General features: G+C 42.8%; 1 protein-coding gene across 7 annotated transcripts in view; it reads left to right on the forward strand.

Annotated features, from left to right (window-relative positions):
* Nucleotides 1-27428, forward strand: part of FRAS1 (Fraser extracellular matrix complex subunit 1) — a 299490-nt gene that overhangs the window by 185962 nt on the left and 86100 nt on the right. For 6 of the 7 annotated variants that reach the window (XM_073340462.1, XM_073340463.1, XM_073340464.1 and 3 more), the window contains 9 exons: nt 906-1046; nt 1336-1476; nt 2200-2340; nt 3435-3705; nt 4828-4912; nt 8681-9007; nt 13992-14145; nt 19923-20101; nt 22907-23023. In XM_073340462.1, the coding sequence (XP_073196563.1) occupies nt 906-1046; nt 1336-1476; nt 2200-2340; nt 3435-3705; nt 4828-4912; nt 8681-9007; nt 13992-14145; nt 19923-20101; nt 22907-23023 (1556 nt within the window). The remainder of the gene's footprint in view (nt 1-905; nt 1047-1335; nt 1477-2199; nt 2341-3434; nt 3706-4827; nt 4913-8680; nt 9008-13991; nt 14146-19922; nt 20102-22906; nt 23024-27428) is intronic. The other variant, XM_073340465.1, reaches the window with a different exon arrangement.

Here is a 27428-nt window from a genome sequence, read left to right on the forward strand (position 1 = left end):
AGATAGTTATTTCTGACTGGCTCTCTCTATGCTTCGTTTAACTAGGTAGTGAGAGTCTGATGATATTTCAGTACTGTAGAGAAGCAGTGTACAGGGCACTGGACTGAGAGTGTTCTACCTGTCTGCCACAGATCTACCATGTGACACTGGGCAAGTCACCTCACCGTCCTAGGCCTTTGTTTCCCCTCCTCCTCATTGTCCATCTTGTCTACTTAGACTATAAGCTTTTGAGAGCGGGGATTGTCTTGAATGATGTATTTGTACAGGGCCTAGCACCACGATGCCCTGATCGAGGTGCTACTGTACGATAAATAATAATATTATAGGTCATATTATGCCCTGGCGGACACGGACACATGCACGCGGTCTCCACTAAAGGCGGCAGGAGCCATGCCTGGGAATCTGCAGGTGGAATTGGGCCTAACTGTATTTGCTATGTTTCTGGCCTGAGGACTCTTTTCAATGAGTGACCTTCCTCTTTGGTTAGTTTGAACTGGGAAAGCTTTCGGCATCCCAGCAGTTCCAGTCTGTGCAAGATAAGAGATTGAGGATTTATGTGGATAAATACTAATGCTTAGCATTGGCAAATAAGGACCTACTGGTGCCTAAGGGACAAGAGCAGACTTCTCTGGCTGCAAAGCTGCATCACTGATAAGCAGGTCCAAACACTGAACAATACCTGTGTTTAACGTAATTAGGGAATGTGAAGCCGAAGAGGGGAATTCCTGTTGTTAGAAGAAGGCCCCATACTAGAAATCTTTATTATTTTACATCTATTACACTGTCCTTGCTTTACCCTTTGCTGCTAGGGATTAGGCTTCCACAGCGGACAGCTGCCTAATGTGTTAAACGCGTGTACAGTGCTGGATGTGCACGCAGACGTTTTGGTGTTTTCTTGATTCCAGAGTGTGACTGGAGCTGTAATGCTTGTAAAGGCCCCGCAAGGACTGACTGTCTGCAGTGCATGGATGGCTACATTCTGCAGGATGGGGCCTGTGTTGAACAGTGCCCATTAGCTTTCTACAGGGAATCAGACACATGCCAACGTAAGTCTCTGTGAAACTGCTTCTAGCTATCAGTACGGTGCCATGCTTCCCTAGTTTGTTTTTCAGTCTCTCTCTAATTCTCATTTGTGTGTATAGCAAGTTTTTGATTCTGAAGGCATGCCCTAACGTCAGCCTCCAAACCCCCTACATGCAATGTGTCTCTTTAGACATATAGGTATTAATGTCGTAGACCTAGGCATATCTCGCTTTTGTGCAGGCAGCCATAAAAGGTCTAGTTGCTAGTACATAGATGGTAGTTAATTGTTTTGGTTTTGCAAATGGTTTTCAGGATGTGATGACCATTGCCTCCAGTGTCACCATCCAAATGAGTGCGCTCGTTGTGAAGCTCCCTTTTTCCTCTTGCAAACACACTGTGTCCTGGACTGTGGGAAGCGATATTATGCAGACCGTGCAGAACAGAAATGCACAGGTGAACAGAACTGGGGTGAGAAGGTGGGATGGGATTGAGGGTGCAACTCTTTAAACACTGTGAACTGTTAATTCTCACATGGTGGTTTAGGCAAACAGAGAGCACCATTGACATGCAGTGATATGAAACTCATTGCTGACTCGGTGAAATCAGATTGAGAATTAAGGAATAGGCTATGCCTACCCTAGAACCCACTTACGATGAGTTTGGATAGAGTGAAATTCCATGCAAACAGCAACTCTGGTTTTAGTGAACCTCTACTTATGACATTTGCCCATAATGAAAATAATATTCACTGTTATGTAATAGATCCACTCTGTTACAGCTTTCTCCTGTACGTTCAGATTAGCTAGTTGTGCAGGATCTGAGTGCACGGCCAGATTTTTCACTTGTGCAAAGCTAACCATGGTTCCACTTAAAACATTCTTCTGTTTTGAAAGATTGTCAGTGTGAGAGAGCTTTCCTATGTTAAATGGGGGAATACTAGTAGAACCAGCAATGAATCTCACACTGGTAAAAGCTTCCTACCAAGGACACCACTCTCTGTGTATTTGTGAGTGGGTGTGTTAGCACTTGTAGATACAGTTTGGGTCATTTTTTACCATTAGGCAAGGTAGTAATGGGAGTAGTTGTTTCCTAATCTAAGAACTGGGACACCTGCACATATCAGTTCTTGCATTGTTTGTGGTGCCTGATGAGGTTGTGCCTTCCCATCCATCTCAGCTTGCCCCGTGGGATGCTTGGAGTGTGACAATGCCAGTGAGTGCCACCTCTGTGATGCCACCATGTTTCTGAAGAACAAGCTTTGTGTTTCTTACTGTGCTCATGGTTTTTATGGCAACACCAGGACCAGAGTGTGTGAAGGTGAGTTCCTCCCATGGTGGATAAGGGAACTTAACTGGTGTTTTTCTGACAGGTTTTTGGGTCGAGAGGTAGCACTTGTTTAGTAGTATTTTTGAAACTCAAGTTTTGTACAGACACTCCATGCTGTTCACGGACTGGCTATTAAAAGGAGTAGAAAGCTAGTTCTCTGTAATGTTTCTTTTCAGGAAAATGCATGCAGCTGGCATTCCAAGTAAAGTTAATTTGTATAGTTAGGGATAATTCTCTTCAGCTGCAGCATGTTCCCCGCAGCCCCGTCTCCCATCATTCGTGGATGCAGAATAAAACCATGTGGAAAAAATACATTACTGAGGCAACAATGATACATAGCATTTTATATGTACAAAGCACCATGTAGACATGAACTAATTAATACCTCTGAAGGGTAGATCAGTAAGGGTGGTTGTTCCCATTTTACAGATAGGGATACAGAGATAAGAAGTGTCTTGTCTGAGCTCACACAGTCTGTGGCAGAACCTGGATTAGAAATCGGTCCCTCCTGATACTCTACTCTGTGGTCATTCCTCTAGACCACTGTGACCTCCAGTAATGAGAGTGATATTAGGTGAGTCTGGTCTAGTATCTAGCAGAGGGCAGCAGCAAACATGCACGTCTAGGAGGACAGAGAGACAAATAAACATTGCCTCTGATTATGTAGTGAGAGCATGTCTTAGGTATTAATAAAAAGAAAAGGAGTACTTGTGGCACCTTAGAGACTAACCAATTCATTTGAGCATGAGCTTTCGTGAGCTACAGCTCACTTCATCGGATGCATACTGTGGAAACTGCAGCAGACATTATATACACACAGAGATCATGAAACAATACCTCTCCCACCCCACTGTCCTGCTGGTAATAGCTTATCTAAAGTGATCATCAAGTTGGGCCATTTCCAGCACAAATCCAGGTTTTTTCTCACCCTCCCCCCCCCCCAAACTCACTCTCCTGCTGGTAATAAATTGGTTAGTCTCTAAGGTGCCACAAGTACTCCTTTTCTTTTTGCGAATACAGACTAACACGGCTGTTACTCTGAAACCTGTCATTAGGTATTAATGACGTTTTCCCCTTGTTTCTAGCCAGTACAGATATGTCTGCTCCCCAGGTGAATGGTTCACTCACAGTAGGGATTGGTGGGGTAAAGCCACTAGACTTGTCCTTCATGGATGCACGTGACCTGGGTGACCAAGATGGAGAGCTGCTGTTCCATGTGGTCCGCTCTCCCACCAATGGCAGGCTAGTGATAATGGAGAATGGGAAAGATGTGCAACTGGACAAAGGTGACCACTTCAGTTGGAAGGATGTGAAGGAGAAGAGAGTCCGCTTTGTGCACAGCAAAGAGAAATCCAGGTGACTGAGTGTGTCTTTGTTTTGATCTCTTGGTCTCGCAACGATGGATGCGTCTCGAAGAGTTACTCACCTGTCAGTCGGCACAGCACCGAAACTGCTTTCTGTGAGGCGCATTGCAATGTTTCCATCACAGTACCAAAGTTGCTGTACCATGGTATCACAGGCCGCACATTTCACTCCGTGTTTAGAATAGGAGAGAACTATGCTCCAGCTTCCGTTTAATTGAATGAGAGTTTGCTGTTGGATTCAGTGGGAGCAAGTGTAGCTCCCATGCTTGGGATACGGTGATGGTGGCGGTAAATGTTGATGTTTTAAGGGTGGTTGTGATACATAGTTATTTGATACCGACAGGAAAATATTCAAATAATTATGTAGATCCACATCCCAGCATGACCTGCGCTTAGCCACTGCTGACGTCATGCTCTTGCTTTTTAGGTCCTGACAGTATGTTCCCTTACTTCGTGTATAGTACCTGGGTGTGTTCAGATCTGTAATGTTTGAGGAAATTGCATCTACTGACTGCCACTCATATGTGCCTGAATGAGACTGAGCGCCAAATTCCACACTCGGTTACACCACCCTGCAACCAGAATAAGCTCTAGTGTGTGGGCTGGAATCAGTGGAGTTATTCCAGTTTTACACCTGTGTAACTAAGAGCAGAATTTGGCCCATTGTTGTCAATAATAATTTTTTACTTTCAGAGCACTCTTCATGTCAGAATCTCAAAGCACTTAAAAATGTAAGCTAATTCTGATGAGAGAAGGGGCAGGAGCATGTGGTTTTCTATTGAGCTAGAGATTTCTTTCTGCGTGGTCTTCAAAAAGTCACTTCAGTGCTTTTGAAAATCCCACCCAGTATTCTTTAATGGAGACTAGTTTTTTGAATTTTGGACATACTGGTTTACTGTAGATAATAATAGGCAAAGGGAAATTGGAGTATATTATGTACTGTGAATGCACTTTACTGAAGATACTATATAAACCTAATTGCAGAAGTATTAAGTTCACCTGCCACTAATCTACTCATTCCTCTTTGAATATATAGTATTTTGTCTTTCTTCTGTTCCACAAGCACATTTCATCCATTAATATTCTTCTATTTTTATGCGGGGGACTTGTTTAGGAAAGGTCAGTTTTCCTTGAAGGTCAGCGACCAGCGGTTCTTCTCCCAGTTAGAGATGATCACCGTGCAAGCACTGTCGACACAGGTAATATAACAAAGCTGAAGAAATCCCTGATTTTTTTTATATAGATTTTAAATTTACAAGAGAAACTTGGTATCTTGTAACAATAACAAATGAACCTGAGCAAAAGTCAGTCGATCTGAATTTCTTCAGGCCAAAGAGGATATACCAGAGACACACAGGGCTGGATTCTCCTCTCATTTACACGGGTGTGAATTAGGAGAAGCTCCATTTAATTTAATAGAATTACACCATGTAAAAACAGTTTAAGTGAGAGCAGAATTTGGGCCACTGAGGACTGTAGTGCTGTGCACAATTATTATGGTATAGCAGAACGGCAGCTCTTCTAACGTTAAGGTTGAGAGTCACTTACTTTTTAAAATAGTCTTACAGTTAGTGGATGATCTAGACGTTTATTCCACTTCAACGGAGTCATTATTGATCTCTACAGGAGAATCTTTTGCACTTGAAAGCCTGTAGTAAGAGTGTCTGCTTCCGGGCTGCTGATTAAGTAGACTAGTAGGAACAAACAGAGCAAAAGAGATTTCTAAATGTCTCTGCAGTCATTTATGTACCCCTTAAACTGCTCACCACTTTTACTCATGTTGAGCTTATAGTCCATTGTGTTCCCATTGTATATGATTATTTTACTATCATTATTATTTAATATCTGTAGACTGCTATTGCCTAGAGGCCTCAACTAAGTTGAGGCCCCATCGTGGTAGGGGCTGTACAAACATATAGCAAAAGAGGTTCATGCCCCATAGAGCTTACAGTCTGAAACACAAAATATAAAAGGTGGATGAGAGAAACAAGTATGTGAAAGGAGGACAGGGTTACAAAATTAATTGGATGTTTTAGCACAGATTAGCTGGGTACGCAATTCTTAGCCAATCAGTAGTGGTAATCACATCTTATACTCTTATGGGACCTGATTCTCATTTAAACAAAGGCTGTTTTACACCAGTCTGGCCAGTGTAAAGGAGAATGAGAATCATAAACTTCAAGGCCTCTTTATATCATCAAAGCAGTGTAAAACAGCCTTAGTGTTACTGAGAATCAGAGCCACAGTCTTTTAGTGTTGACTCTTGTCTGCCTGACTCCGCACCCTTAATCGTGAGTCATTTAAGAAATATATAAAAGTTTCTTTAATCTCTCCAGTTAGGTTCAGATTTCAGGCTGTAGTGCTATGCTGTGTTTTAGGCTAATTATGTAGGATCACAACCAGCTGCAACACCGCTCCAAAGCAGAAATGTTGGCACATTGAACTACTGACATCCTCACTATGTATAGCATTGGTGACCATTTTATTTATCTATTTAGTGTTCCTGATAGGGAATAAATCCTCCAGTTTGAGAAGGTTTTTTCTTTTTGGGGGACCCATAGTCTCTTGATCCTGTGAAGTCAGTAGGAATTCAGCACCTCGCAGGGTTGGGCCCTTTAATGGTAACTTGAGGATTTTTTTTTTTTAAATATCTTGATTGTGTTTTCTTGCTTTTAAGCATTATTTTCTATGTGGGCTAAATTAATAGCTTACACAATAACTTATACAACTCAACAGTGCTCCTTACAAGAAAGAACTAGATAACTAATTTGAAACTGGTAAAATTTGGACTGTAACCGGACTTCTTCCCAGGTTATGTAATGTCTTCAAGATGGAGGTTAGGTACCCCTTTGCCCTGGAGTTAAAGCTGTTGTGTAGCCGGGTTGGTCCAATCTATAAATAGAATTTGTTTTCCATAAAACATATGTCTGAGCATTATTTGGCGGCCTTGTACTTTGCGCAGCAAGAAAATATTTCATTACAGGCCTAGTCTTATAACTGTTGAAGTCAGTAGTAGAACTCCCATTGGTTTGAGTGGAAGCAGAGTAGAGACTTAGGTGAGCTAGGACTAGAGGTCTAATCCAAAGCCTATTGAAGTCAGTTCCAACTCCAGTGACTTCTAAGGGTCAGGCCCTAGGGTCTGTGTCTGTACAAACACTTCATACACTAGCTGAGGTGAAGAGTTTAAGAATGCTATTGCCTGATTCTTTTGGAGACAATGGGCCAAATTCAGTCCCCGCATAAGGAGACATGATTCCGTTGACTTCAGTGGAAGTTGGACCTACTTATGCCCATGCCAAATTTAGTCCAAAGTCTGTGCTGCTTAATTCTCATTTTGTCTGCTGGACAAGAGATCAAAAGCCCAGCCAAGTGGAGGTGGCTTTTTGCTTCAGACTCACTTCTTCACCAGCAGAATAATGAAACCCTGTGCATTCCCATGTTACTCCCTTCAGTCACTTCCACTGAGACACTGTAACATAAGCTGAGGTCTCCCAGCCATTAGGTGTCACATGGAGTCATTTGTCTGTGTGAAGCCATCCCTTTAGATTTCTTTTTAATTTGCATGTCAGGGAATAGATAAGTACCCATAGTCTGTATCATGTGCGTTTGCAGCAGTGTTCCTTATACGACAATATCATCGGTTTAATAACCTTTGTTTTTGAGGAAAAGAGTGGGTCTGAGAAGAAGTGCTGTTCTAAAAAGAACCCCTATTTCAGCAGAGGGATATTAAACTAAGATTATTATTTAGTTGTATTATGGTTGTGCCTACAGGTTCCAACCAGGGTGAGGGCCCCATGATGAAAGGCACTATACACACACAGAACGAAAAGATAGTCTCTGTCCCTAAGAGCTTGCAATTTAAAGTAGGTGACAATAGACAACAGGTGGAGACAATCTGTGTTCTTTGGCTTTGGGTTTTGATTAGAAAAAAAAATCCCTTTTCTAAAGGTTCATGTTGCCTGTTTCCTAGATAAAGGGACACTTGAAACCTGAAGAAAACACATTTACCCAGATACGTAACCGGTTATAATGAAACAGTGATCTGCGTTATATGCCCTTCCCCTAACCTGTCTGTCTTGTCTGGTAGATTTTAAGCTCTTCGGAGCAGGGATAGTCTGCTGCTCTGTGCTTGTACAGTGCGTAACGCAAGGCGGCCCTGATCTCGGTTGCTGCCTGAGCACTACCATGATAAATATGATTAATAATGATGTTGCCATACCACCTGGGACTGCAATTTCATTTTACTACAAAAGCAAAGCATGGTGGGCCTGGTCATTACCTGTATGGGAGACCTCCACGGAACGCCTAGGAGCTGCAGAAATGGGAAGTGGTGAATGCAAAAGGCGGCACTCTTCTCTTGGGCTACATCTAGAGCCATTACCCAGTATGTGCAAGAGGAGGCGGCATTGTCTGGTCCATGAAGTTTCAGGTCATATTTTTATGTACGTTTTCCTCCTCATTATAGCCTTTCCTTGATAGGAATGATGCCTTCTCCTTCTTGGTCATTGGGCAAGCGAGAGGGTTGTAACTAGGCACTAGGGCAGCTCTACCAAAATCAGGGGGAAAAGATCTGGAAATCAGTTATTGCTCGGAGTTCCCATTGACTTTAGCAAAACCAGGCCTTGTCCCTTGAGGTTCTTATTGAGCTATCCAAGCAGAGCAGCAAAGGGGATACAGACCGTGAGCAGGTAACTACATTCTTTATGCATAAATGTCCTGAGGCTTTTTGTTCAGCTTGCTGCAGTGTGAGAATCCCACCTTCTAATGTAATTAAATTCGTCAAGATAGTCTTAAGTTCTACCCTTCTGGGGAAACGTGCAGTTAGTGAATTCCTATTGTTTACAAATAGGGGCTTTCCAGCACATGAAGGGAATTAATCTCCCTACCCCACACCTTACTTCCAGACTTCCAACAGCATTAGAGCACTGTTGTTTAGCAAACAGCTAAGAGCTGTGTTTATGTTTCAGGCCCCCTACGTGCTAAGGAATGAAGTCCTCTTTATCAGCAGAGGGGATACTGGATCAATAACAAACATGTTGCTTGATATTCGAGACAATGACAATCCCCAGGATGTAGCAGTGATGGTTTTAGATGCTCCACGTCATGGCCAGCTGGTCAAAGCTCCAGGGGACACAGCTTCTGCAGCCCAAGTATTCCATCTGGATGACCTGGCGAATGGACTCCTACGGTACGCTCATGATGGTTCTGACAGTCGGGATGATACGGTTCTTCTGCAAGTGAATGATGGGCACCACTTCCAGAATATCCTGTTCCACATTAAGATTTCTCCAAAGGTATGTTCCTTTCTGCAGTGGCCAAGCTAGTAGTTTATAAAAGCAGTATATCTGGGGGAGAGGTTAGAGACCAGACATTGCTGACAGGGGTGCAGCAAGGGAGGGGCAAAGTGGCAGGTTGGGTTTGGGTTTGGGTTTGCAAAATCTTGTCTGTTGGTGTTTTGGTTTGTAGACCCACAATGGTTCCACTTTAGTGGTTCAGCTTAGCTAAATAGTTCCTGTTTCAGTTCATCTGTAGCTGCAGTCTGAGAGTTGAAAATGCACCATTCTTTTTTGCGGTGGGAGCAATAGACATGTGAGAAGAGGGGGGCCTGACTCTACCCTCACTCCCTGGAGGAAGGGGTGCTGAGAGGCTGGTAGCAATCTGCAGGCAATAGTATGATATTGGACATGGGCCCCCAGCTAAAAAGTTCACATCTGGATCCAAACTTCCCCCAAAGTCTGAGGGTGCACTGATTAGGGGATTTGGGCCAGCAAATTATAAAATTAGGGGCCAGAGGCAAAGTTCTGATCCAGATAAGGAGTCAAATGTCCCTGAAGTGTGGAGGTGTTTGGGTTTGGGGTTGTAATAAGGAGTCAAATGTCCCCAAAGTGTGGAGGTGTTTGGGTTTGGGGTTGTGATTGAGGCTCATTTATGACTGGCTTTAAAGTGGGTTATTCATTTGACCAGAGGTTAGGTTATGTAGCTAAGTAACATCAGTGGAGGAGAAAACAGGACAGCTTGGTGTTTGGGAAAAAAGAGCTCTTCTGTGAGTGCCCGACACAGTAAGTTAGTATTACACAGTCCATGCTAAATTGTGAGAAGAGTGGATGCATCTGGAAAATGAATGGATCTCAGGAAACTATCAGGAAAAGAAACCTACATAAATTAAAAGGCTTAGTTAACAAAGTGTTTGAATTGCTGACTTCAGCTTTAAAGGGATGGGGAGGTATTGAGTGCGGTGAGTTCATGGCTGATCAACATCCCAAAGCTATCAAGATCACTGAAGTTTAATAAACTTTACTTAATACTTGACCCTTCTTAATATTTAATCATGTTCCTAGAGATATTTGAGAAGAGATCCCTAAAATTTAACAATTATTATTATTTATTTTAATTTAATTCTTCCATTTTTATTAAAAACTGGATGTTCCCACCTGTAGTTGTGTTATTCCCATTCTAAGTACAGGGAATGCGGTGGTAAAGAAAATTATGGTGCAGTATCTATTTTTAAATCACATCACTTTTAAAAAACAAAAAAAGTAGAATGCATTGTGGCAGACAATTTTTATGTCAGACACTATACATTGTGTAACAATCATTTCAATAATGTGTGGTGTCATAAGATAAGAGTCGTCAAAAAGTCAAGGATTTGTCCACCTGAGAAGAGGTCAGATTTGTGCAGTCCTGCTATTGTGTATTGTGGAACCCAACCATTACAACTGACTTCCTTATATAACTTTGGCCAAGTCACTTAATCTTCCAGGGAAGGGGTTGGAAGAGGCGGGGCAGAGGTGGGGCCTCACGGAAGGGGTGGAGTGGGGGCGGGGCCAGGGCAGTGGGTTGGGGGGTGGTCAGTGGTGCGGCCCTCGGGCCAATGTACTAGTCCCCATGTGGCCCTCGTGGTCATTTGAGTTTGAGACCCCTGCTCTATTGGGAAACAGTGAGTCCACACCCTAGAAAATGTGCCATCTGACAGCATCAGATCAGCCAAAGCGGGAGTTAGACCTGGCTGCATGTTGTGTGTTTGTTGTAGGTATCAGCCTGGGTAATGGGATATGGAACCCTTTGCCTTCCAGGTGGCCAAAAGATACTTAGATCAGATGGTTGTGTGATGTTCAGTTTAGTAAGGGCTGATAGTCTCGGTTCATTTCGCAGTGGATGAGTATCTCTTGTGGGCAGTTTCAGCAGGAAGGCCCAGATTTGAACGGGCATAGAGACTGAACTACCTTCTCACCACTAGGGGCGATTCAGCCAGGTTGGGGTTGAGGCACATTGGCAAGGCAGTGTGGCGGAAGCATGACCAGCAATAGCCTGTGCTATACTTGCTGAGTGGTTAAATAGAGAGGACTTTAGTCTTCAGGACTGTTCAGTACTCACAAAAGGTGCATTCGAATTCATGCGTGTGGGTACGCGCACACACACAGTGGAAATGTAACGATCAGCCTTACCACCAGTAAACAAAAATCTGACATGATTCCAGTTGTCGCTGACCTCTGCAGGAGAACTGACTCTGGCCTAGCTATAACTTGTCACTTACAAAATAAAAGGATTAGCAAGCAAGAAGGAACCTTTTGCTGAGTACATTTTTATTAATTAGTTGAATCACAGCATCAAAGCCAGCCGGGAATGTTATTGAAAAATGACTGAATGATTTATTGTGGGGAATGAAGAGCCCTTCATTCATTCATCCATCCCTTCGAAATGAGGAAATGCCATTGTTGCTCTGGAACTGTGACCTTACTTTTAATTAACATTTTCTTGGAAATTTTTTCTTCTCATACAGTGCATTTTGGCCCTCGCCCTTAAAGTATTCTGAAGCACGGCTGCTCTCTCATTTCTCCCCTGCCATAATAAATCTGGTAATTTCTCTGACCCTTTCAAGCTGGTAATTTCCTGCTGCTGATTTATGCTTTGATGTTAAACTCCATAAGTGCCGTGACATCACTGACACTTGAAGACGGGTGGAAAGTTGCCATGGGTATTGTTAGGGTTCTCCTTTGCTGGCAATCAGTCCTGTCTTACTTCTGCTCAATTCTTTTAAAGAATAAAGCGGTCATTTGTCCTAGGGGATCTGCTGATCCTAAATGATGTAAAACTTAGGACTACATGACATTCTGATTTAAAAAAATTGCATTATGCAAAATCAATATTAAATTCATTAAAATTTGATTGGTAGATCTCAAAAAGTAATTGTAAGGGGGGAGTTATCATACAATGGGGGTGTTTTAATGGGGACCTGCAGAGATCCTGCAGGGATCTGTTCTTGGTCCAGTGTTGTTCAATATTTTTATAAATGATTTGGAAGCAAATATAAAATCATTACTGATAAAGTTTATACCTAACATAAAACTTGATGAAGCGGTAAACAGTGAGGACAGTTAAGTTATACAGAGCAATCTGGATTGGTTGGTAAAATGGGTTTATTTGAACAACATGCAGTTTAATGCAGCCAAATGTGAGGTCATACAGGTAGGAACCAAGAATGTGGGTCACACTTACAGGATGTGCGGGACTGTAGCCTAGAAAGTAGTGACTGAAAAGGATATAGGGGTCCTGGTGGATAGCCCAGCTGAAGAGGAGTTGCCAATGTCATGCTGTGGCTAAGACGGCTAGTATGATTCTTGGCTGTAATGCTGGGCAATATCGAGTAGATGGAGGGGAGTGTTATTACCAGTGTATATGGTATTAATGAAGCCATTCCTGGAACACTGTGACATGTTCTGCTGTCCACACTTCAAGAAGGATGTTGAAAAATTGAAAAGGTTTCAAAAGAAGAGCTATAAGAATTGTTTGGAAAACCTGCCTTACAGTGGAAGACTTAGGAAGCTCAATACATTTAGCTTATCAAAGAGAAGATTGAAGTGACTTGACCATGGTCTATAAGTACTTACACGGGGCGACAATTTTTGATAGGAGAGCACTTTTAAATTTAGTAGACAAAGGTATAATAAGGTGACTGGAAGGTGAAGCTAGGTGAATTCAGTCTATAAATAAGGCATAAATGTTTAACACTGAGGGTAATTAACCATTGGAACATTTACCAAGGGATGTGGTAGATTCTTAATCACGTGAAGTCTTTAAATTAAGACTGGATGTCTTTATTAAAAATATGTTCCAGCTAAACCACAAAATGTGGGCTTGATGCGGGAATTGCTGGGTGAAATTCTGTGGCCTGGATTACACAGGAGGTCAGACAAGATGATCACAAGGGCCACCTCTAGCCTTAGAGCCCAGTAATCTAGGATGAGGTATTTGAGAACTTGTCACTGTTGTTAAAACTGACTTTGCCTTGGGATAAATTTGGCTCCCAAATATTTATTTTCCAGTTGGAAAACTTCCTGTGCCACAAGTAAGGTCCCTTCCAACCCTGATAGTCTCTGATATTTTATGAACATCAGGTTTATTTATGTGTCTCTTCCAGACACACTACCACACCCAAACCCCTCGGTCATTTCATGTATTCGCAAACACTTTTGTAATGGCAGAACTATATCAGAAAAGTTCTCCCCAGCGTGTTGTTGGTTCTAAAGGTGTTATACTTTGACATGCTTCCTAAGATGTGAAAGGGGTGAGAGATTGAAGTGATTGCCAGGGCCTGTGTGTATTGAAGTGTCACTGTTCCACTATGATGAAAATTACAGATACTTAAAAAGGTTGAGAGTGTTTTTATTTATAGCTTGTTTTTAAATGAGGGTGTGGTTTATAACCATCCTCAAAGAAGTGTGTGTGGGGAAGGGATTTAAAAGGGGGAGAGATAGCATCAGACAAGTATTCTAGTCCTGGACAAAGGTTTTAGCAGTGGAGATAGTGAGGATTTTTGACAGTGTCATGGAGGTTAACCTGACAAGAGAGAAGCTGCAAAGGGAAAGAAAGGGAAGCAGATGCACCAGGACTTAAGGACAAGGAAGACAATACTGTTTAAATGAAGAGGTGAAAAGGCCATTGACAGAGACAGAGGATGATGGTACGGAGAGGATTAGGGAGGGAGTGACTTGCGATCAGGAGAAGCTGGGCTCAAAGAGGACAAGAAGAAAGTCACAAATGGGACTGAAGAATGAGAAAGTGGAAGGTGGGAAGGAAAACAAGGTGGGAAATGGAATTGGTAGGACAGGGAGCTTCCCTCTTTGAAGCAGATGAGAATCAGAGAGTCAGCTGCCTCATGTGTTCTGCAATATTCAACCTCATCCTTCTTGTTTAAAAATTTGTTTACACTGGCCCATTATCATTGCTCTTCAACCAAGCCTCTGCTGCTTCCCCCCTCCCACCCCCAATCCCCTGCAGAGTGATGGAGGCCCCCGGCTGGTCACTAACCCCCTGGTGTGGGTCCCAGAAGGAGGGATGCTGCAGATCACCAACAGAATTTTGCAAGCAGAGATGCCTGGTGCCAGTGAATCTGAGATAACCTACACGATCATCAAGGACCAGCCAAGATACGGTAACTTATTGTAGATCCTGTACTACCAGGGGACATTGCTGTTGGGCTGCTCCTTCTCCTTCCCTGGCGTCTCCCACCCTTAACAGAAGAAGTGCAGGTTTCTAATTCTCTGGGAGTCAGGCATGCTCAGCACTGGCTAAGGACATTATTTCATGGTATTTTGTACACATCAAATATCTTTGGAGAACGCAGTTAGTTATAGTGCGCGTTTCAATACCATCAGCTACGAATACTTACATATGATGTCCAAATCCCACATCTGGCCAGTTAAAATGGGCGTCAGCTTGTAAAACAGTCATGGCTAGATTCCAGTCTGAATGCCCAAATGGTGGGGCTGCGTGTTCCGTTTCATTGTCCATGGTTGCAGATGCATTGAGCTCAGGGCAGTTAATATGGAGTTAGACCCAGATGCTCAAAGGTATTTAGGCACCTAACTCCCATTGATTTCAGTGGAAGCTGGGCACCAAGTATCTTGTGAGGACCTGGGACAAAGACCCTCATGGGAACACGATGTCACCCACTGTTTGCCAAATGGTAACATGATGTGATGCAGTGTCGTTGTAGCCATGTTGGTTCCAGGATATTAGAAGGACAAGGCGGGTGAGAGAATATCTTCTATTGGACCAATTCTTATGTCAACCTTATCTCCTAATTCCCACTGTGGGCTCTGATCTCTGAGTGGCTGCCTTCACAGTCTATAGAAACAAAGGTGGTAAAAGCATTCTACAGGCTGAGGGGAAGGCAGGGTGGTAAGTAATGGGATTTGTGACTGAGGTACAAATTCGGAGAAGCTGGATGGGAAAGAGAACAGAGCACATCGGGCTGGAAAATAAATATGAATAAGAGAGAACGACATTAATTTCCCCATCAGATGTATTGTTTCATTCACAAGGACAAATAATCTTTAAACATGCTTTAGACCCAAATGAAACTGTATTGTTTTAATTTGCTGAACCAGATCAATTTAGAAAGGGTCACTTTAACAACACAGACTCTACTCTTCTCCGTGTTGTTTTTAGAATAGGTTTAATTCTTAAACAGCTGCTGAAGCCTCACAGAAGATGTTGATAAACACAGTGCTACTGTTCAGTTCATATTTAAATATGCCCTATATTGTCTCTGGGTAAGGCGTGTGTCTCATTTTTAATCATTTGAAATATTCGTATGAAAACAGGAATTTGATCTTTAGGAGTTCATCTCCTGCTGCCTAATCCTCATTTGAAGTTATAATCCTCTGGATGTATCATCGTAAATATCTCCACAACAACTATTTGTGATTATATAAACAGAGGTTTATGGCTTCAGATGAGAAATAAACAGCAGGAGCCTTTGATCTTCAAAGTTTTCTATGAAATATTATTCCTGGTGGTGGTAATAATAATTTAAGAAAAAGCAAGGAAATACAAAAACAGGTCCTGAGTAAAAAAGGGTCAACATAGGGCTCCAGTACAAGCAGAATTACAGATCCGTGAAATGTGTGTGCATTTTCTAGTCTCAGCTTCTTGTTGTTCCAGACCAGTTAGAAATGAACCATCTATGTATTTTTATTTGCTGATGCTTCCTTCTGATTTGTGGGGGAATAGCTACTCCAGAGGCTAAATCCTGGCCCAATTGAAGTCAGTCTCAAAACTGCAAGTTGACTTCAGTAGGATCTGGATTTCACTCCAGGTCTGTAATGTTAGTAAAATGAATGGGAATTGGGCATCCTAAGAGACTGACTCATGTGAGTAAAGTATCGGAATCAGGCCTATCATTAGATTGAAGGACCATGCTTCTAGGGGAATATTAGTGTAGTTTTCAGTGCGTGACAGGGTCGCCAGATGCAACCTGGACTGTGGGATCGCTGAACTCACCAACCTGGGCTGCCTCTCGCGTTGTGATGCTGACGTCAAGCTATAACACTCTGATCAGCACTGCATTTACACAGACATCCACGGGCAGGCACACACTGAACTGAGTTACATGAATGATGTCCCAGCCACTCATGAATCGCCAATAGGGAGGCTCCCCCCCAGCCTTGCACCCCAGCACTATACTGTCCCACACTGCTTAAGGCTTCCTTGGGCAGTGCAAGTTCATTAGTTCACCACTCCCTCGGTGTTGAATGGATACACGCTAGCCTTTGTAAACTGAGCTGAGATTTCCCAAGCACTTCAGCCAAAACAGATTTATTAATGACAGAAAGATACATTGTAAGTGACTATAAGTGGTAGGCACACAAGTCAGAGATAGTTAACTTAAGAAAAGTTAACATTCATTCTAAATCCTAAATTTTTAGTCTAAGCAGGAACTGAACCAAACAATGTCTCACCCTGACAGATAGTACAAGCAGGTTACAGTTCCCCAGTACACAGGCTGGGACTACCTTCCAGCCTGGGACCACCCTTCCCCAGTTGGTCCATTGAGACATTCTTCCAGGTATTGAGTTGTGGGGGAGAGACCAAGTGTTGATGTCACTGTCTCTCTTTTTATATCTTCTTCCTGCTTACTAGAAAGATCCTTGCTGTGACGGGGTGGTTAGGCAACCTTCATTGGTCAGGCAGTCTCGATGGCGTACATACTCTCTTTGAGAAGTCTCTGGGATGGCCCTTGGGAGAGTGGATTCCCTTTAATGGGCCATCAGGATGTGTCTGGCTGGTCCTCTGTTGTAGTCGAGAGGTTGGCTGGGGGTGTCTTCCAACCTCACAACATATTTCAGTAACACACATTGCTACACTTCATAACTGCACATATAATGTAGCACACACAATGCAAAAGGATATTAATGTTCAACAGATCAAGACTTTTCAAATGATACCTCCCAAGGCATGCATTGTACAAAACCGATCATAATCATGTCATAATGGTGAATATGGGGGTTCCAGGATGCTACTTTGAGGTACAGAATGTCACATAGTGATAAGAGAGAAACATGATATGCAAGCCTGCGTTTTTTTATTACTCAAACATCATTCAAATGCGATTTTGGGAAATGAACTAAGAGAGCTTAAAATGAATATTTTGCAAAGGAGAATTATTGCTACAAAAAGAGCTAAATAATTTGTATGGGTTTTGATTAGTAGCTACAAGGGATACTTTCAAAGGTCAATAGAGAGGTGGAATGCACAATTAAATACAGATTCAGTGGGAGACTGGAGTTTGCTATATGTGCAGACTACATTTCTATCCATGAGTACTAAAACATAGGACGATATGTAATTATTAGCACAGATTATATGTAACTCTAAAACAAATGAGTAAAATTAAATGTTGAGGACCAGCTAGATCCTCAGCTGGTATAAATTACCATAGCTCCATTGACTTAAGTGAAGTCAGGAATACTGTGTCCGGTTCTGGTGTCCCCAATTCAAGAAGCACGTTGAAAAATTGGAGACTGTTCAGAAAAGAGATGTGAGAATGACTAAAAGATTGATAAACATGCCTTATAGTTAAAGACTCAAGGAGCTCAGTCTGTTTCGCTTATCAAAGAGAAGGGGAAAGGGTGACTTGATCACAGTCTATACGTACCTACCTGGAGAAAAGAAGCTTGATGATAGAGAGGTCTTCATTCTAGCAAACAAAGGTATCACAAGATCAAATAGCTGGAAGTTGAAGCCAGACGCATTCAGACCCTAAATGAGGTGAAAAATTTTAACAATGAGGATAATTAGCCATTGGAATAATTACCAAGGGTTGTGGTGGATTATCCGTCACCGACCATTTTTAAATCAAGATATTGGAGGTTTTTCTAAAAGATCTGCTCTAGTTCAGCCACAGCTATTACACTTGAGGCAGGAATTAATTCAGGGAAGTCCTGTGGTCTGCGTGGGTATGTTTACACTGTGTGCTAACCCCGGGCTCTGACTCCAGTGTGAGCTCAAAACCCCTTAACATCCACACACAAATCAGTCTGACTCAAGTCAGCAAGCACTCAGGACCCTGGTCTTAAGAACCACTAGGAGGGTGGGTCAGAGCCTGAATTACACCGTGATTCAGGGCCAAGCCTGGGCATTTTGCAGTGTGGATGCAGGTCAAGCCATAGACCCAAGGTCTGCATAGTGCAGTATGGACGTGTTAGCATGGCTATGAGATCCAGGTGTAGTGGTTGCAAAGCCAAGATTACAATGCAGTATGGACACTCAAGCATGGGGTTGGAAATACTGAGTCTACAAGCTCAGGTCCCACAGATCTGGGCTTGATGTGCAGTGTAGACATATCATGTTATGCGGAAGGTCTGACCAGATGGTCCTTTCTGTCCTTAAAATTTATTAAACTCTATGTGCTGAGGATCTAGCCCTAGAACTGTATACAAAATGTGATATAAAACCCATTAATATTAGGAAAAATGTCCATAATGCTCCTATTGCAATTAACAGAAAAACTGTTATTGAAGTCAATGGTGCAGGGTCGGGCCATAATTCTGAACATGCGACAAAGTTTGGTTCTGAAGTTATTGAATATATACCTGATTTACTAAATGTGTGGGTTTATTTAACCCAGGTGTTTGCATTTTGAAATAATGTATAAATTCTAGATTAAATAGACATCACAGTAGCCCTATGGGAATAGCACTGTCAGTTGCAAAAACGTTTATAAGAAAATACCGAACAAAGGAATCTACACCTTCAGCGTAATAGAATCATTTACTTTAGTGTCAGAACGGATGAAGGGTTAGGAATGCATGAATCCCAAGAGAACCTCCTCATACCCATTCAGAGGTGATACAAAGACATTTAAGATCACATGGGTCTCTTATTTGATTATCAGTTAGATATAATCTACTTTAAAAGATGTTTTATTGTTTTGATCGTGTCATTTTTCATAAGGTTTTTGTTTGATTTGTTTGTATTTATATATGAGATTTTGGACAAACTTTGAATTATGTGTTGCACAATAAAATAAATAAAATATTTAGGACCAACATTTTGATGCCCTTTCAGTGAGTAGCACTTGACTCTGTGTAATCTCATGGAAGTTAGGGGGCTACTCATGGAGTAAAATGTTGTTCACCATGAGTAAGAGATAAGAATCATCTTCTATATATATTTGGAGGGTCAAAGTTGATCAATAACAGGATTGATCCTCCAGTGATAAACATTGTCATGGCTGCGTTGAACCCAGTGGAGGTAGGACAGTTTACACCAGCTGAGGATGTGTCTGGCTGTGTGTAAAAGCTGATATAAGCAGAGTGTTTTCTGTGTGATATCAGGGGATCTTTAAACTGAATATTATTCCGACCAGAAGCTATAGCTTTGCAGTGTTTTTACATCAGCTAATAATACTGGGTGTTGTAATGTATTAGTTCAGCATTTCTATATGTGCTGAATATTTCCACTTAATTAAATTAGTAAAGAATAAAATTATGGGGTTAAAAGGTGCACAAAAGCATCAAACAAACTGGGCCAGAAAGAATTCAAGTGCACTCCATATGTTGACACAAACACTTACAAAGAGTCAGCTCTCCCTACACATAGGAGTAAGTAGGGTGGTCTAGGAGCAGTGTAGTGGCACTTGGGAAACATGGGTTTGGTTGCTGGCTCAGCCATATGCCTCCTATGTGATCTTTGGCATCTTCCCTGTGCCTGTCACCCACCTCCGGAAATGGATTCCCTACTTCACACGAGTGTTTGGAGGCTGGTGATTTTGGAGTGTTTTAATCTAGAGGCAGACCAGTGAACAGAAGAGGCTGCCAGTGGGTGAAGACTTTTCCCTTTGAATGCACGGTTGGTTGTGGGGAAGGACACACACGCTTCCTTGTCTCATGCATGGTCTCTCCCTGTTCACCTCTGCTTTCTTAGGGGAGGTCGTTCTTCTGGGTCCAGTGCCAGCAGATGGCCCAGCTGCCTCATGGCAGCATCTGCCTGATGGAAGAGCTGCCACACCAACCACCTCTTTCACCCAGCAGGACATTAACAAAGGCATTGTGTGGTATAGGCAGTCTGGATCCCGCGCGGAGAGCGACTCTTTTTACTTCCAGGTACTGCCTGTCTTGCCATCTGTCCTAGAGCAGCTTTTATTTTCCTCTGAGACTTACTCTGTTTGCTGTGCCTTATCCATTATCAGGATCAATGTTTGTGCCTGGAGACAGAAAGGTTTAATCATAAAAAGGCTCCCTATAGGTAGGACCAAATCTTAGTCTTAATGCAGGTAAAACTCCCACTGATGCTAGAGACAGTTTTGTCCGCCTGCAGGATTTGGCCCCTTGTAATGACCGCAGTAGTAGAGGTATCCATCTGTAGAGCTGATTTATTAGGCTAACTCTTGTATGCTGATGTTGACCTCGTTTGGCACGTCACAGACCACATCGCAGATCTAGGGAAAATTGCCTTTCAAACAACTTACCAAGGGACTGCCAACTCCTAGAGGTTTGTCTGATTCTACGTCCATCTCAAAGTGGAGTAGACTCCTGAGAGGAAGTTAAATTGCACCACTCCAGTAGTGATATCCTGCTGGTAGCCTCTCTAGGCAGGAGATGGAGGAATAAAGTCATTAAAAAGGTGTGAGAGAATGACTGTCCCCAGAGTGAACAGGTGCACAATGGCCTATACGTGCGTGCCCTCGCTTAGGACTGTGCCGAGAATGAAAACCGCAGACTCATTACAGCAGAAAAGACACAGACTGGAGCAGTGTGCCCGGAGGCGGATGCTTGCTGGGGTAGTGATAGTACCCCCCTCCCTTTCCACGCTTGGATCTACACAGAATATTTGTTGTTTAAAAATGCTGATGCTCAGGGCATGCCACTTTTCAGGAGCCCTGCGACGGGGGTCTTCCTGGAGTCAGTATTGGTGGGAGGGGTCTGGGACTGATGCCCAGGCAGACCAGGTGTGGAAGGGAGTGGGGCAGGGAGGTGTATTTTCCCCATCAGCCCCACAGAGATGGCTAGGAAGACATAACACAGCTTATTGCTCTCTTATCCTTCTTTACTCCCTTGTAATAGGAACCCTCTTCAAGATAAGGGATTTCCAGGGGGCAGCTGCAGCCAAGGGCAGCATGGATGGCCCTGTGCCTTAGGCGATGTCCTGGGAATGACTGAGTGGGGAGCAGAAGGAGGGGAGGGAAACAACACTCCATGAGGAGATGGTTGCAGAGTTTTCCTCTGCCCAGGCCCCCTCCCATATGTGTATTTCTGTATCGGGGTGTTTCATCCCTGAGAAAAGCATCACCTTGAGATTTGCTGCTGCAATTATGGAGGTGTGGCTCACGACTCCAGCATTAAGTTCTGTTTTGCTCTTGAAGCAGGGATTTAACTTCTTTATTTGGTATGAATAATGCAGCATGCCCTCCCCAAACCTACTGTGCTCACTCTGAGCAGTGAGTGGGTTTTTTTGAGAGTTGAGTTCGATTTGAAAACACCCAGGCCAAGAGCCCATCTCTCTCCTGGGGTTCTCTCATGTAATAATTTAATTTTCTTAATAGACTGCTGCTCTCACTCCACCAATAAATGTGTATATATAGACAAAAAGGCACAAAATACACCCCAGCAGCCATTATAATAAAATAAACCCCACCTTCCCAGCAGGCAGAATGATCATAAAATCCCTCAGACAGGATCTTGCATTTTGCTTGGGAAGTTTAACAGTCTCCCATAATGCTAAGTCAACATGAACATTTGCGTGCAATATTTGTTACATTTGGTTTACAACTTAGAAGCTATTACTGACAGGCAGTTAAGGTAATTTCTGAAGTAATTAATATAAGTGATAATGAGGAAGTTGAGAGTGCCAGATGTTGAGCAAGCTAATCTTTAATTTAATGGCTGTGTCGTTCATCGGTATCTGCCTTTTGCATGAGTCAGACGTGTGGGTTTAGTTTCTTGGTGCAGCGACAATAATTGTATGAGGAGCGAGCCCTATAGGGAAAAGAAGCTACAGCGTGTGGTATCACATCAGAAGATCATAATACATCTCTCTGAGTGCAGAAAAGTGGATTGTGACTTCCCAAAAAAGGCAGGCTTGTGTGTTTTCAACAACGCCCTGGGAATTGTAGTTCAAATGACATCAACATAAACAGACCCTCTGAGTGACTAAAATCATTTAGGTTTTACTCTTTCAGGCCTCAATTCCGCAAAGCATTTTCATGCACGTTCTCAACTTGAAGCGGGTGTTAAGTCCATTCTTACTCAGCAAACTGTTTTAAGTTCTATTGAAGTCAAGGACGTACTGGGGCCTAATCCTTCCATGGTGTTGAGTGTAGGGAAGGCAATGAGAGCTAAGGGTGGTTGCCGACTTTCAGGATTATTATAAACCTTTCTAGCATAGTTTCTACACTATGTTTTAGTGCCTTTAAATTTTTGTAAAAATAATTATGCTGGATCCATGTGTTTATAAAAAAAAAAAAAGCAACTGCAACTGGACTGTGATGAGTTAGATATTAATTTCATCTTGATATTGGGATGGTGGTATGGACCATCTTCCAGTGTGGAGCACAAAGTCGTCTTGTGCAGCCTTGACCTTGATAGTATATCGTATCAAAGAATAGTACAGTCTGGTACCTACTATGTGAGTGCATTTGGATCACAGAGAAGCAACCCTAAGAGACATCTGGTTGAAGGTGCAGGATGGTTTTTTTTCAGCATTTATCATCTAGTTTTGCTGCGCTCGTATTCTCAGGATCAGCCCCTAACTTTGTCCTCCCAAAGCCAGAAGGAGGAGTAGGGGAGGTTAAGAGGAGGGCCTAGAAAGGCAGTTGTGTTTTCAAACAATAGCAGTTCTTCATCATTGCAAATGAATTGTGATCATGAATTGTGATCAAGGATTCCATTTGTATGAACTTGTATTTGCAGGTATCGAGTGCTGCTATTCCACAAACCCACCTGGAGACCCACACATTCAACATTGCCATTCTCCCACAGATACCCAAAGCACCGCAGCTCTCACTTGGGTCCTCTCTCCATATGACTGTAAGTCTAACTCAAAGCCACTGGCGAATTGTCACTGCATTTTTCCTTCTCATTCTGGGAGTGTACTGAGACCAGACTTTGGCACAGAACAATTATCGCTTAATATTGCTTCCTCTTAATGTTGTTCAGTCTGTGCATTGTACCTGATTCAAGGATCAAGGGAAGCTGGATGCATAGTAGAAAAAAGAAAAGTGAAATGAATCATAGCTCAGATGTTGAAATGTAAAAAAAAAAAAAGAAGTTGGAAAGTCAATATGAATAGAGGTGATTGAGATAAAAAAGGAGATTGTAGAGGCTCTTAATAAAGAAGAGAAAGGAAGAAACTACATATTTACATCTTTTCAAAGAATTCCCACAGCTCTTAAAATCCCATGTATTACAGAGACTAGTACAGTGGGAAGAGGCAAAAAGTGAGACAATAACAAATAGATCTTATGAGTAACTACACTGCAATCCATTTTTACAAAGATCACAATCTGCTCACATGACAAAGTTCTAATCCACCAGTCTGACACCAGAAACATATATTATAATATTTTCCTAAAACATTCAGACAGGTCTATTACATTTGACTGTAAATTACTCTTTTTGAAGCATTGGCAGTGGAAGTAAGTATTGCGTTTTTATACTATGCCATGTAATCTAATGCAGTTGTTCCCCTAATCATTTTAATTTGAAGAGACGCCTGCAAGGCTCGTGGGAATTAAATTAGACACACAACAAGCCTTGTAGGGGTTGGCAGGTGTATGTAGTGTATATGGCATATATTTTTGCTTTGTTCTGCTATGTGCTCTGTTCCTGTGAACTAGCAGAATGCTGTTGTATACCTGAATCCTCCTTGGAGTTCTGGTGATAGCATAACCCACTAAAACCTATGCTTTATGCCAACAAATATACCTTGGTTCGACTGTTTCTTTCTCAGTGCAGACTGATACAAAGCCCACTGATGTCAAGAAGAGTCTTTTCAGTTAGGTCAGTGGGCATCAAGATCCACAAGTGTAGCACAGTGCAAGAAGGTCATGGTGCAGTGATTAATACAGAGAAACTCAGACCTTCTACAAATTGGGCCAAATTCGGCCTTGGCATAAATTGATGCAATTCCCATTAACTTCAGTGGGATCTGTACCTGATTCACCAGGGCTGAATTTGGTCTATATGGCCTGTTTTTGAAGTGTAGGATGGCTATTCACTCTTGTTATTTTCAGCATGACCCTGATTTTAAGATCATTTCAAAATATCTTCAGGGAGAATGCAGCGTTGTTGTCTTGATGTTGGGTTGTACAACCCCTGACAGCACTGAGCAAAGATGTTGTGACACTGGGTTAATGACATTATTATTATTAATACGCTCAGAAGTGTACTGGGTACCTCTTGTAGGGGAGTGGCTACCCCATAGCACACAGCGCTGGCTACACATGGTACAACTGGCTCTCCCTCCATTTCCTTCTCTGAGGTGGGTCTCTGGCTCTCCACATGCTGGTCTGTGCTGGAGATGTGACTTAGCCCGCTGGCCAAATCACAAGCAAACCCGTAGCAACAGTTCAATAAACAAAAATGTCCTTCTGCCTCTTCAGCCCACCCTCTGGGCCTTGCTCCCAGCTGGTTTCTTGGCTACCTGTGTGAGTCGTTCTGGGACAGAGCACTGGGTCCCCAGGCTGGTTCCCGTGGAGTACCGTTCTCAGCTGCTTTGGGGCTGTGTTCCTTGTAGCCTTCCCTGCTGTGGTATAGAGCATTGGGCCCCCAGGCTGGTTTTCTGGGAGTACTTAGTCTCCTGCAGACCCTGACTCAGGCCTTCCACAGTAGCCTGCCCACTGCCTGTGGTTCCACCTCCAGATTTATCTCATTCTCAGTCCTTTTATAAGGCCCATATGTCGATTAAGCTGTCACCTGACCCTCCTTAGTCCCTCCACTTCAGGCTGGAAGCAGCTAATTAATTATGGCCAGGTGTGGCTGACCTGTCTCCCCTTAAAGGGGCCACTCACCCACTGACATTGCCTTATGAAAATAAATAAAGACCCAGTCCATGCTGCAGAGAGTCAACGTGACCCAGCAAGCGAGGGTCATTAACAGACAAGTTGGTAGTGGGTTGTAATAGGGTCATGTGGTGATTAAGGCAAGTGGACATCTCAATGGCTCTGCTATTTGTTAGACGGTATATTCTCCCTGCCCGTCCCCCCCGCCATGTTTGCTCGCAGACAAGATGGCCGAAGTGAGGCATTAGGAGGGATTTGGAGGTGGCCTGGTGAACAACTTTGGGGCAGGCATTCCAAGCATAAGGGAGATGGCTTGGAGTTGCCTGTGAGAAAAGCCATTGCGGAATGGAGGGGCTAGGAGAGGAGGTCAGAGCTGTAGGCAGAGTACTTGAAGCCTGGCTTTGGGAACCAGGGCTAGCCATCTGAATGAGATGCACAGGCACGTCTGACCTTATTAGTTACTAATTCTTTATTCATGATGTGTTAAGTGCCTGCGGCATGCTTGGCTCTGTCATAGACCCAGATAAAGACAGAGTCCCAGCCCAAACGACCTTGCAGATAGACAAAAACACACTGGGAGGATAGAGAAAACTTTAGATCTGCCTATTGTAGGTACTTATACAGCCTCCATTAGCATAGTATCTGCATGCCCCACCACACCTCTGTGAAGTAGGACAGTGCTGTTATGCCCATTTTATAGATAGGCAGTTAAGGAGCAGAGAGACTAGGGCCAGCTTTTCAAAGCTATTTAGGTGCCTAAAGATGCAGATAGACGCCAAGTGGGATTTTCAGAAGCGTTTAGTTACCGAACTCCCACTGAAATTGAAAGTCAATGGGAGTTAGGCACCGTGGTGCTTCTGAAAACTCCGCTAGGCATCTATCTGCATCTTTAGGCACCTGAATACCTTTGAAAATCTGGCCCTTAAGTGACTTGCCCAAAGTCACACAGGAAGTCTGTAATGAAGCCAGGAAGTGAAGCCAGGTCTCACAAGCCCCGAACCGGCACCCTAATCCTTGGACCATCCTTTCAGGTGTAGTAGGGATGGGTGGGGAGTTCTTGCCATTTCATATTGGGTAGGTAAAGGATCAGTGTTAACCTGGCGAGTGATAGCATGTGATTTCTTAGAAGAAATAGGTTTCCAGGTGGCATTGAGGGAGGAAGGCCATGAGTCCGAGAGGGAGTTCATTCCACACGTTGAGGTTGGTGAGGTAGGAATACAGGAGTGGGTGAAGGAACTGAAGGGAGTGGTGAAACCGTGCCATGATTATCTCACCGCTCCCAGTGGTCTTATGAAGGTTTAAAATGCGGGCAACCTTCTGCAGGCAACAATAAAATCTGTTCAGGCTGTTATTTGGAGCAATATTCAGTAATGTATCTTTTTCCTTTGAATTTTTTTTAAAACAAGATTCACGGGGGAGGTGTCTGATTGCTCCATGCAATGCTGGATTTTATAGCTAATTACACACCACAAAATCCAACAGTGTCATAAAATATTGTGCTTTACTTGAGGGGGCTCATCACAACCTGCAAATGCTGCCTCTTTGAGAGACAAATATGCCTTGGAGGCAATTGCAAAGGGACCATAACATTAAATCTTCTCATCATAAAAAGACTGCACTTCCCACATCAGCGTGATTGAGTTCTGCTAATCTGTTTTCAAATGTCTAAATTCCTTCAGAATTAGACTGGCGTCTTTGCTGAAGAATGAGCTCACTGCTAAGTCCTTCTACGGCAGAAGACTGGTTTGATTGATCTGTACTAGAAAGGTCAAAGGAAGTTAAGTGAAAGTTTGACGATTAAGCTGGGCATGTATCTATAGTGTTTCCTTTTTCAATTATGCATCAAGTTACACCTTCCCCAAAAGATATGATAGATGAGGTGAGCATGCAGCTTCTCTGATGGCAAACGCTAGCTGAGTGTAAGCTGAGATCAGATTTGTGGTGTGGAAGAAAATTCTGTGATTGTTAAAGTGCAGTTTTTATTCCAAAAAGTGGCTCTGTAAAATTGACACCATCGTTACCATGAGACTTGTTCTCTTTATGCATTCAGAGCCATATCTGCTGGTGTCAATGTCAAAAAGTAACTTTCACTGCCATCAATTTCTGTTAGCTGTGCAGAGACAATGTAGCTGAGAGGTAGCAAGCTGAATTCTCCTTCATGTGCATCATCAGCAGAATTGTTTTCTAAATTCCTTTCAGATACACTTGTGCAAATGTGCTGAAAACAGTGGGGTTGAACAGGTGTCCCGAAATACTGATTTATTTAATGAACGGTGTATATTAGAGTAAATTTTCTTTTGCTTTTTACTCCAAGCTGTTTTTTAAGATGTATTCTGTCAGGAACATTGCTTTGATGGTGCATAATGGCAGCATAAAAACTATAATTTCAATCCAGCTAGGCTGAGGACAAATATACTTCCACACTGAGCACT

Source organism: Lepidochelys kempii, chromosome 4 (genome assembly GCF_965140265.1).
Source record: "Lepidochelys kempii isolate rLepKem1 chromosome 4, rLepKem1.hap2, whole genome shotgun sequence".
NCBI classification, from domain to species: domain Eukaryota; kingdom Metazoa; phylum Chordata; order Testudines; family Cheloniidae; genus Lepidochelys; species Lepidochelys kempii.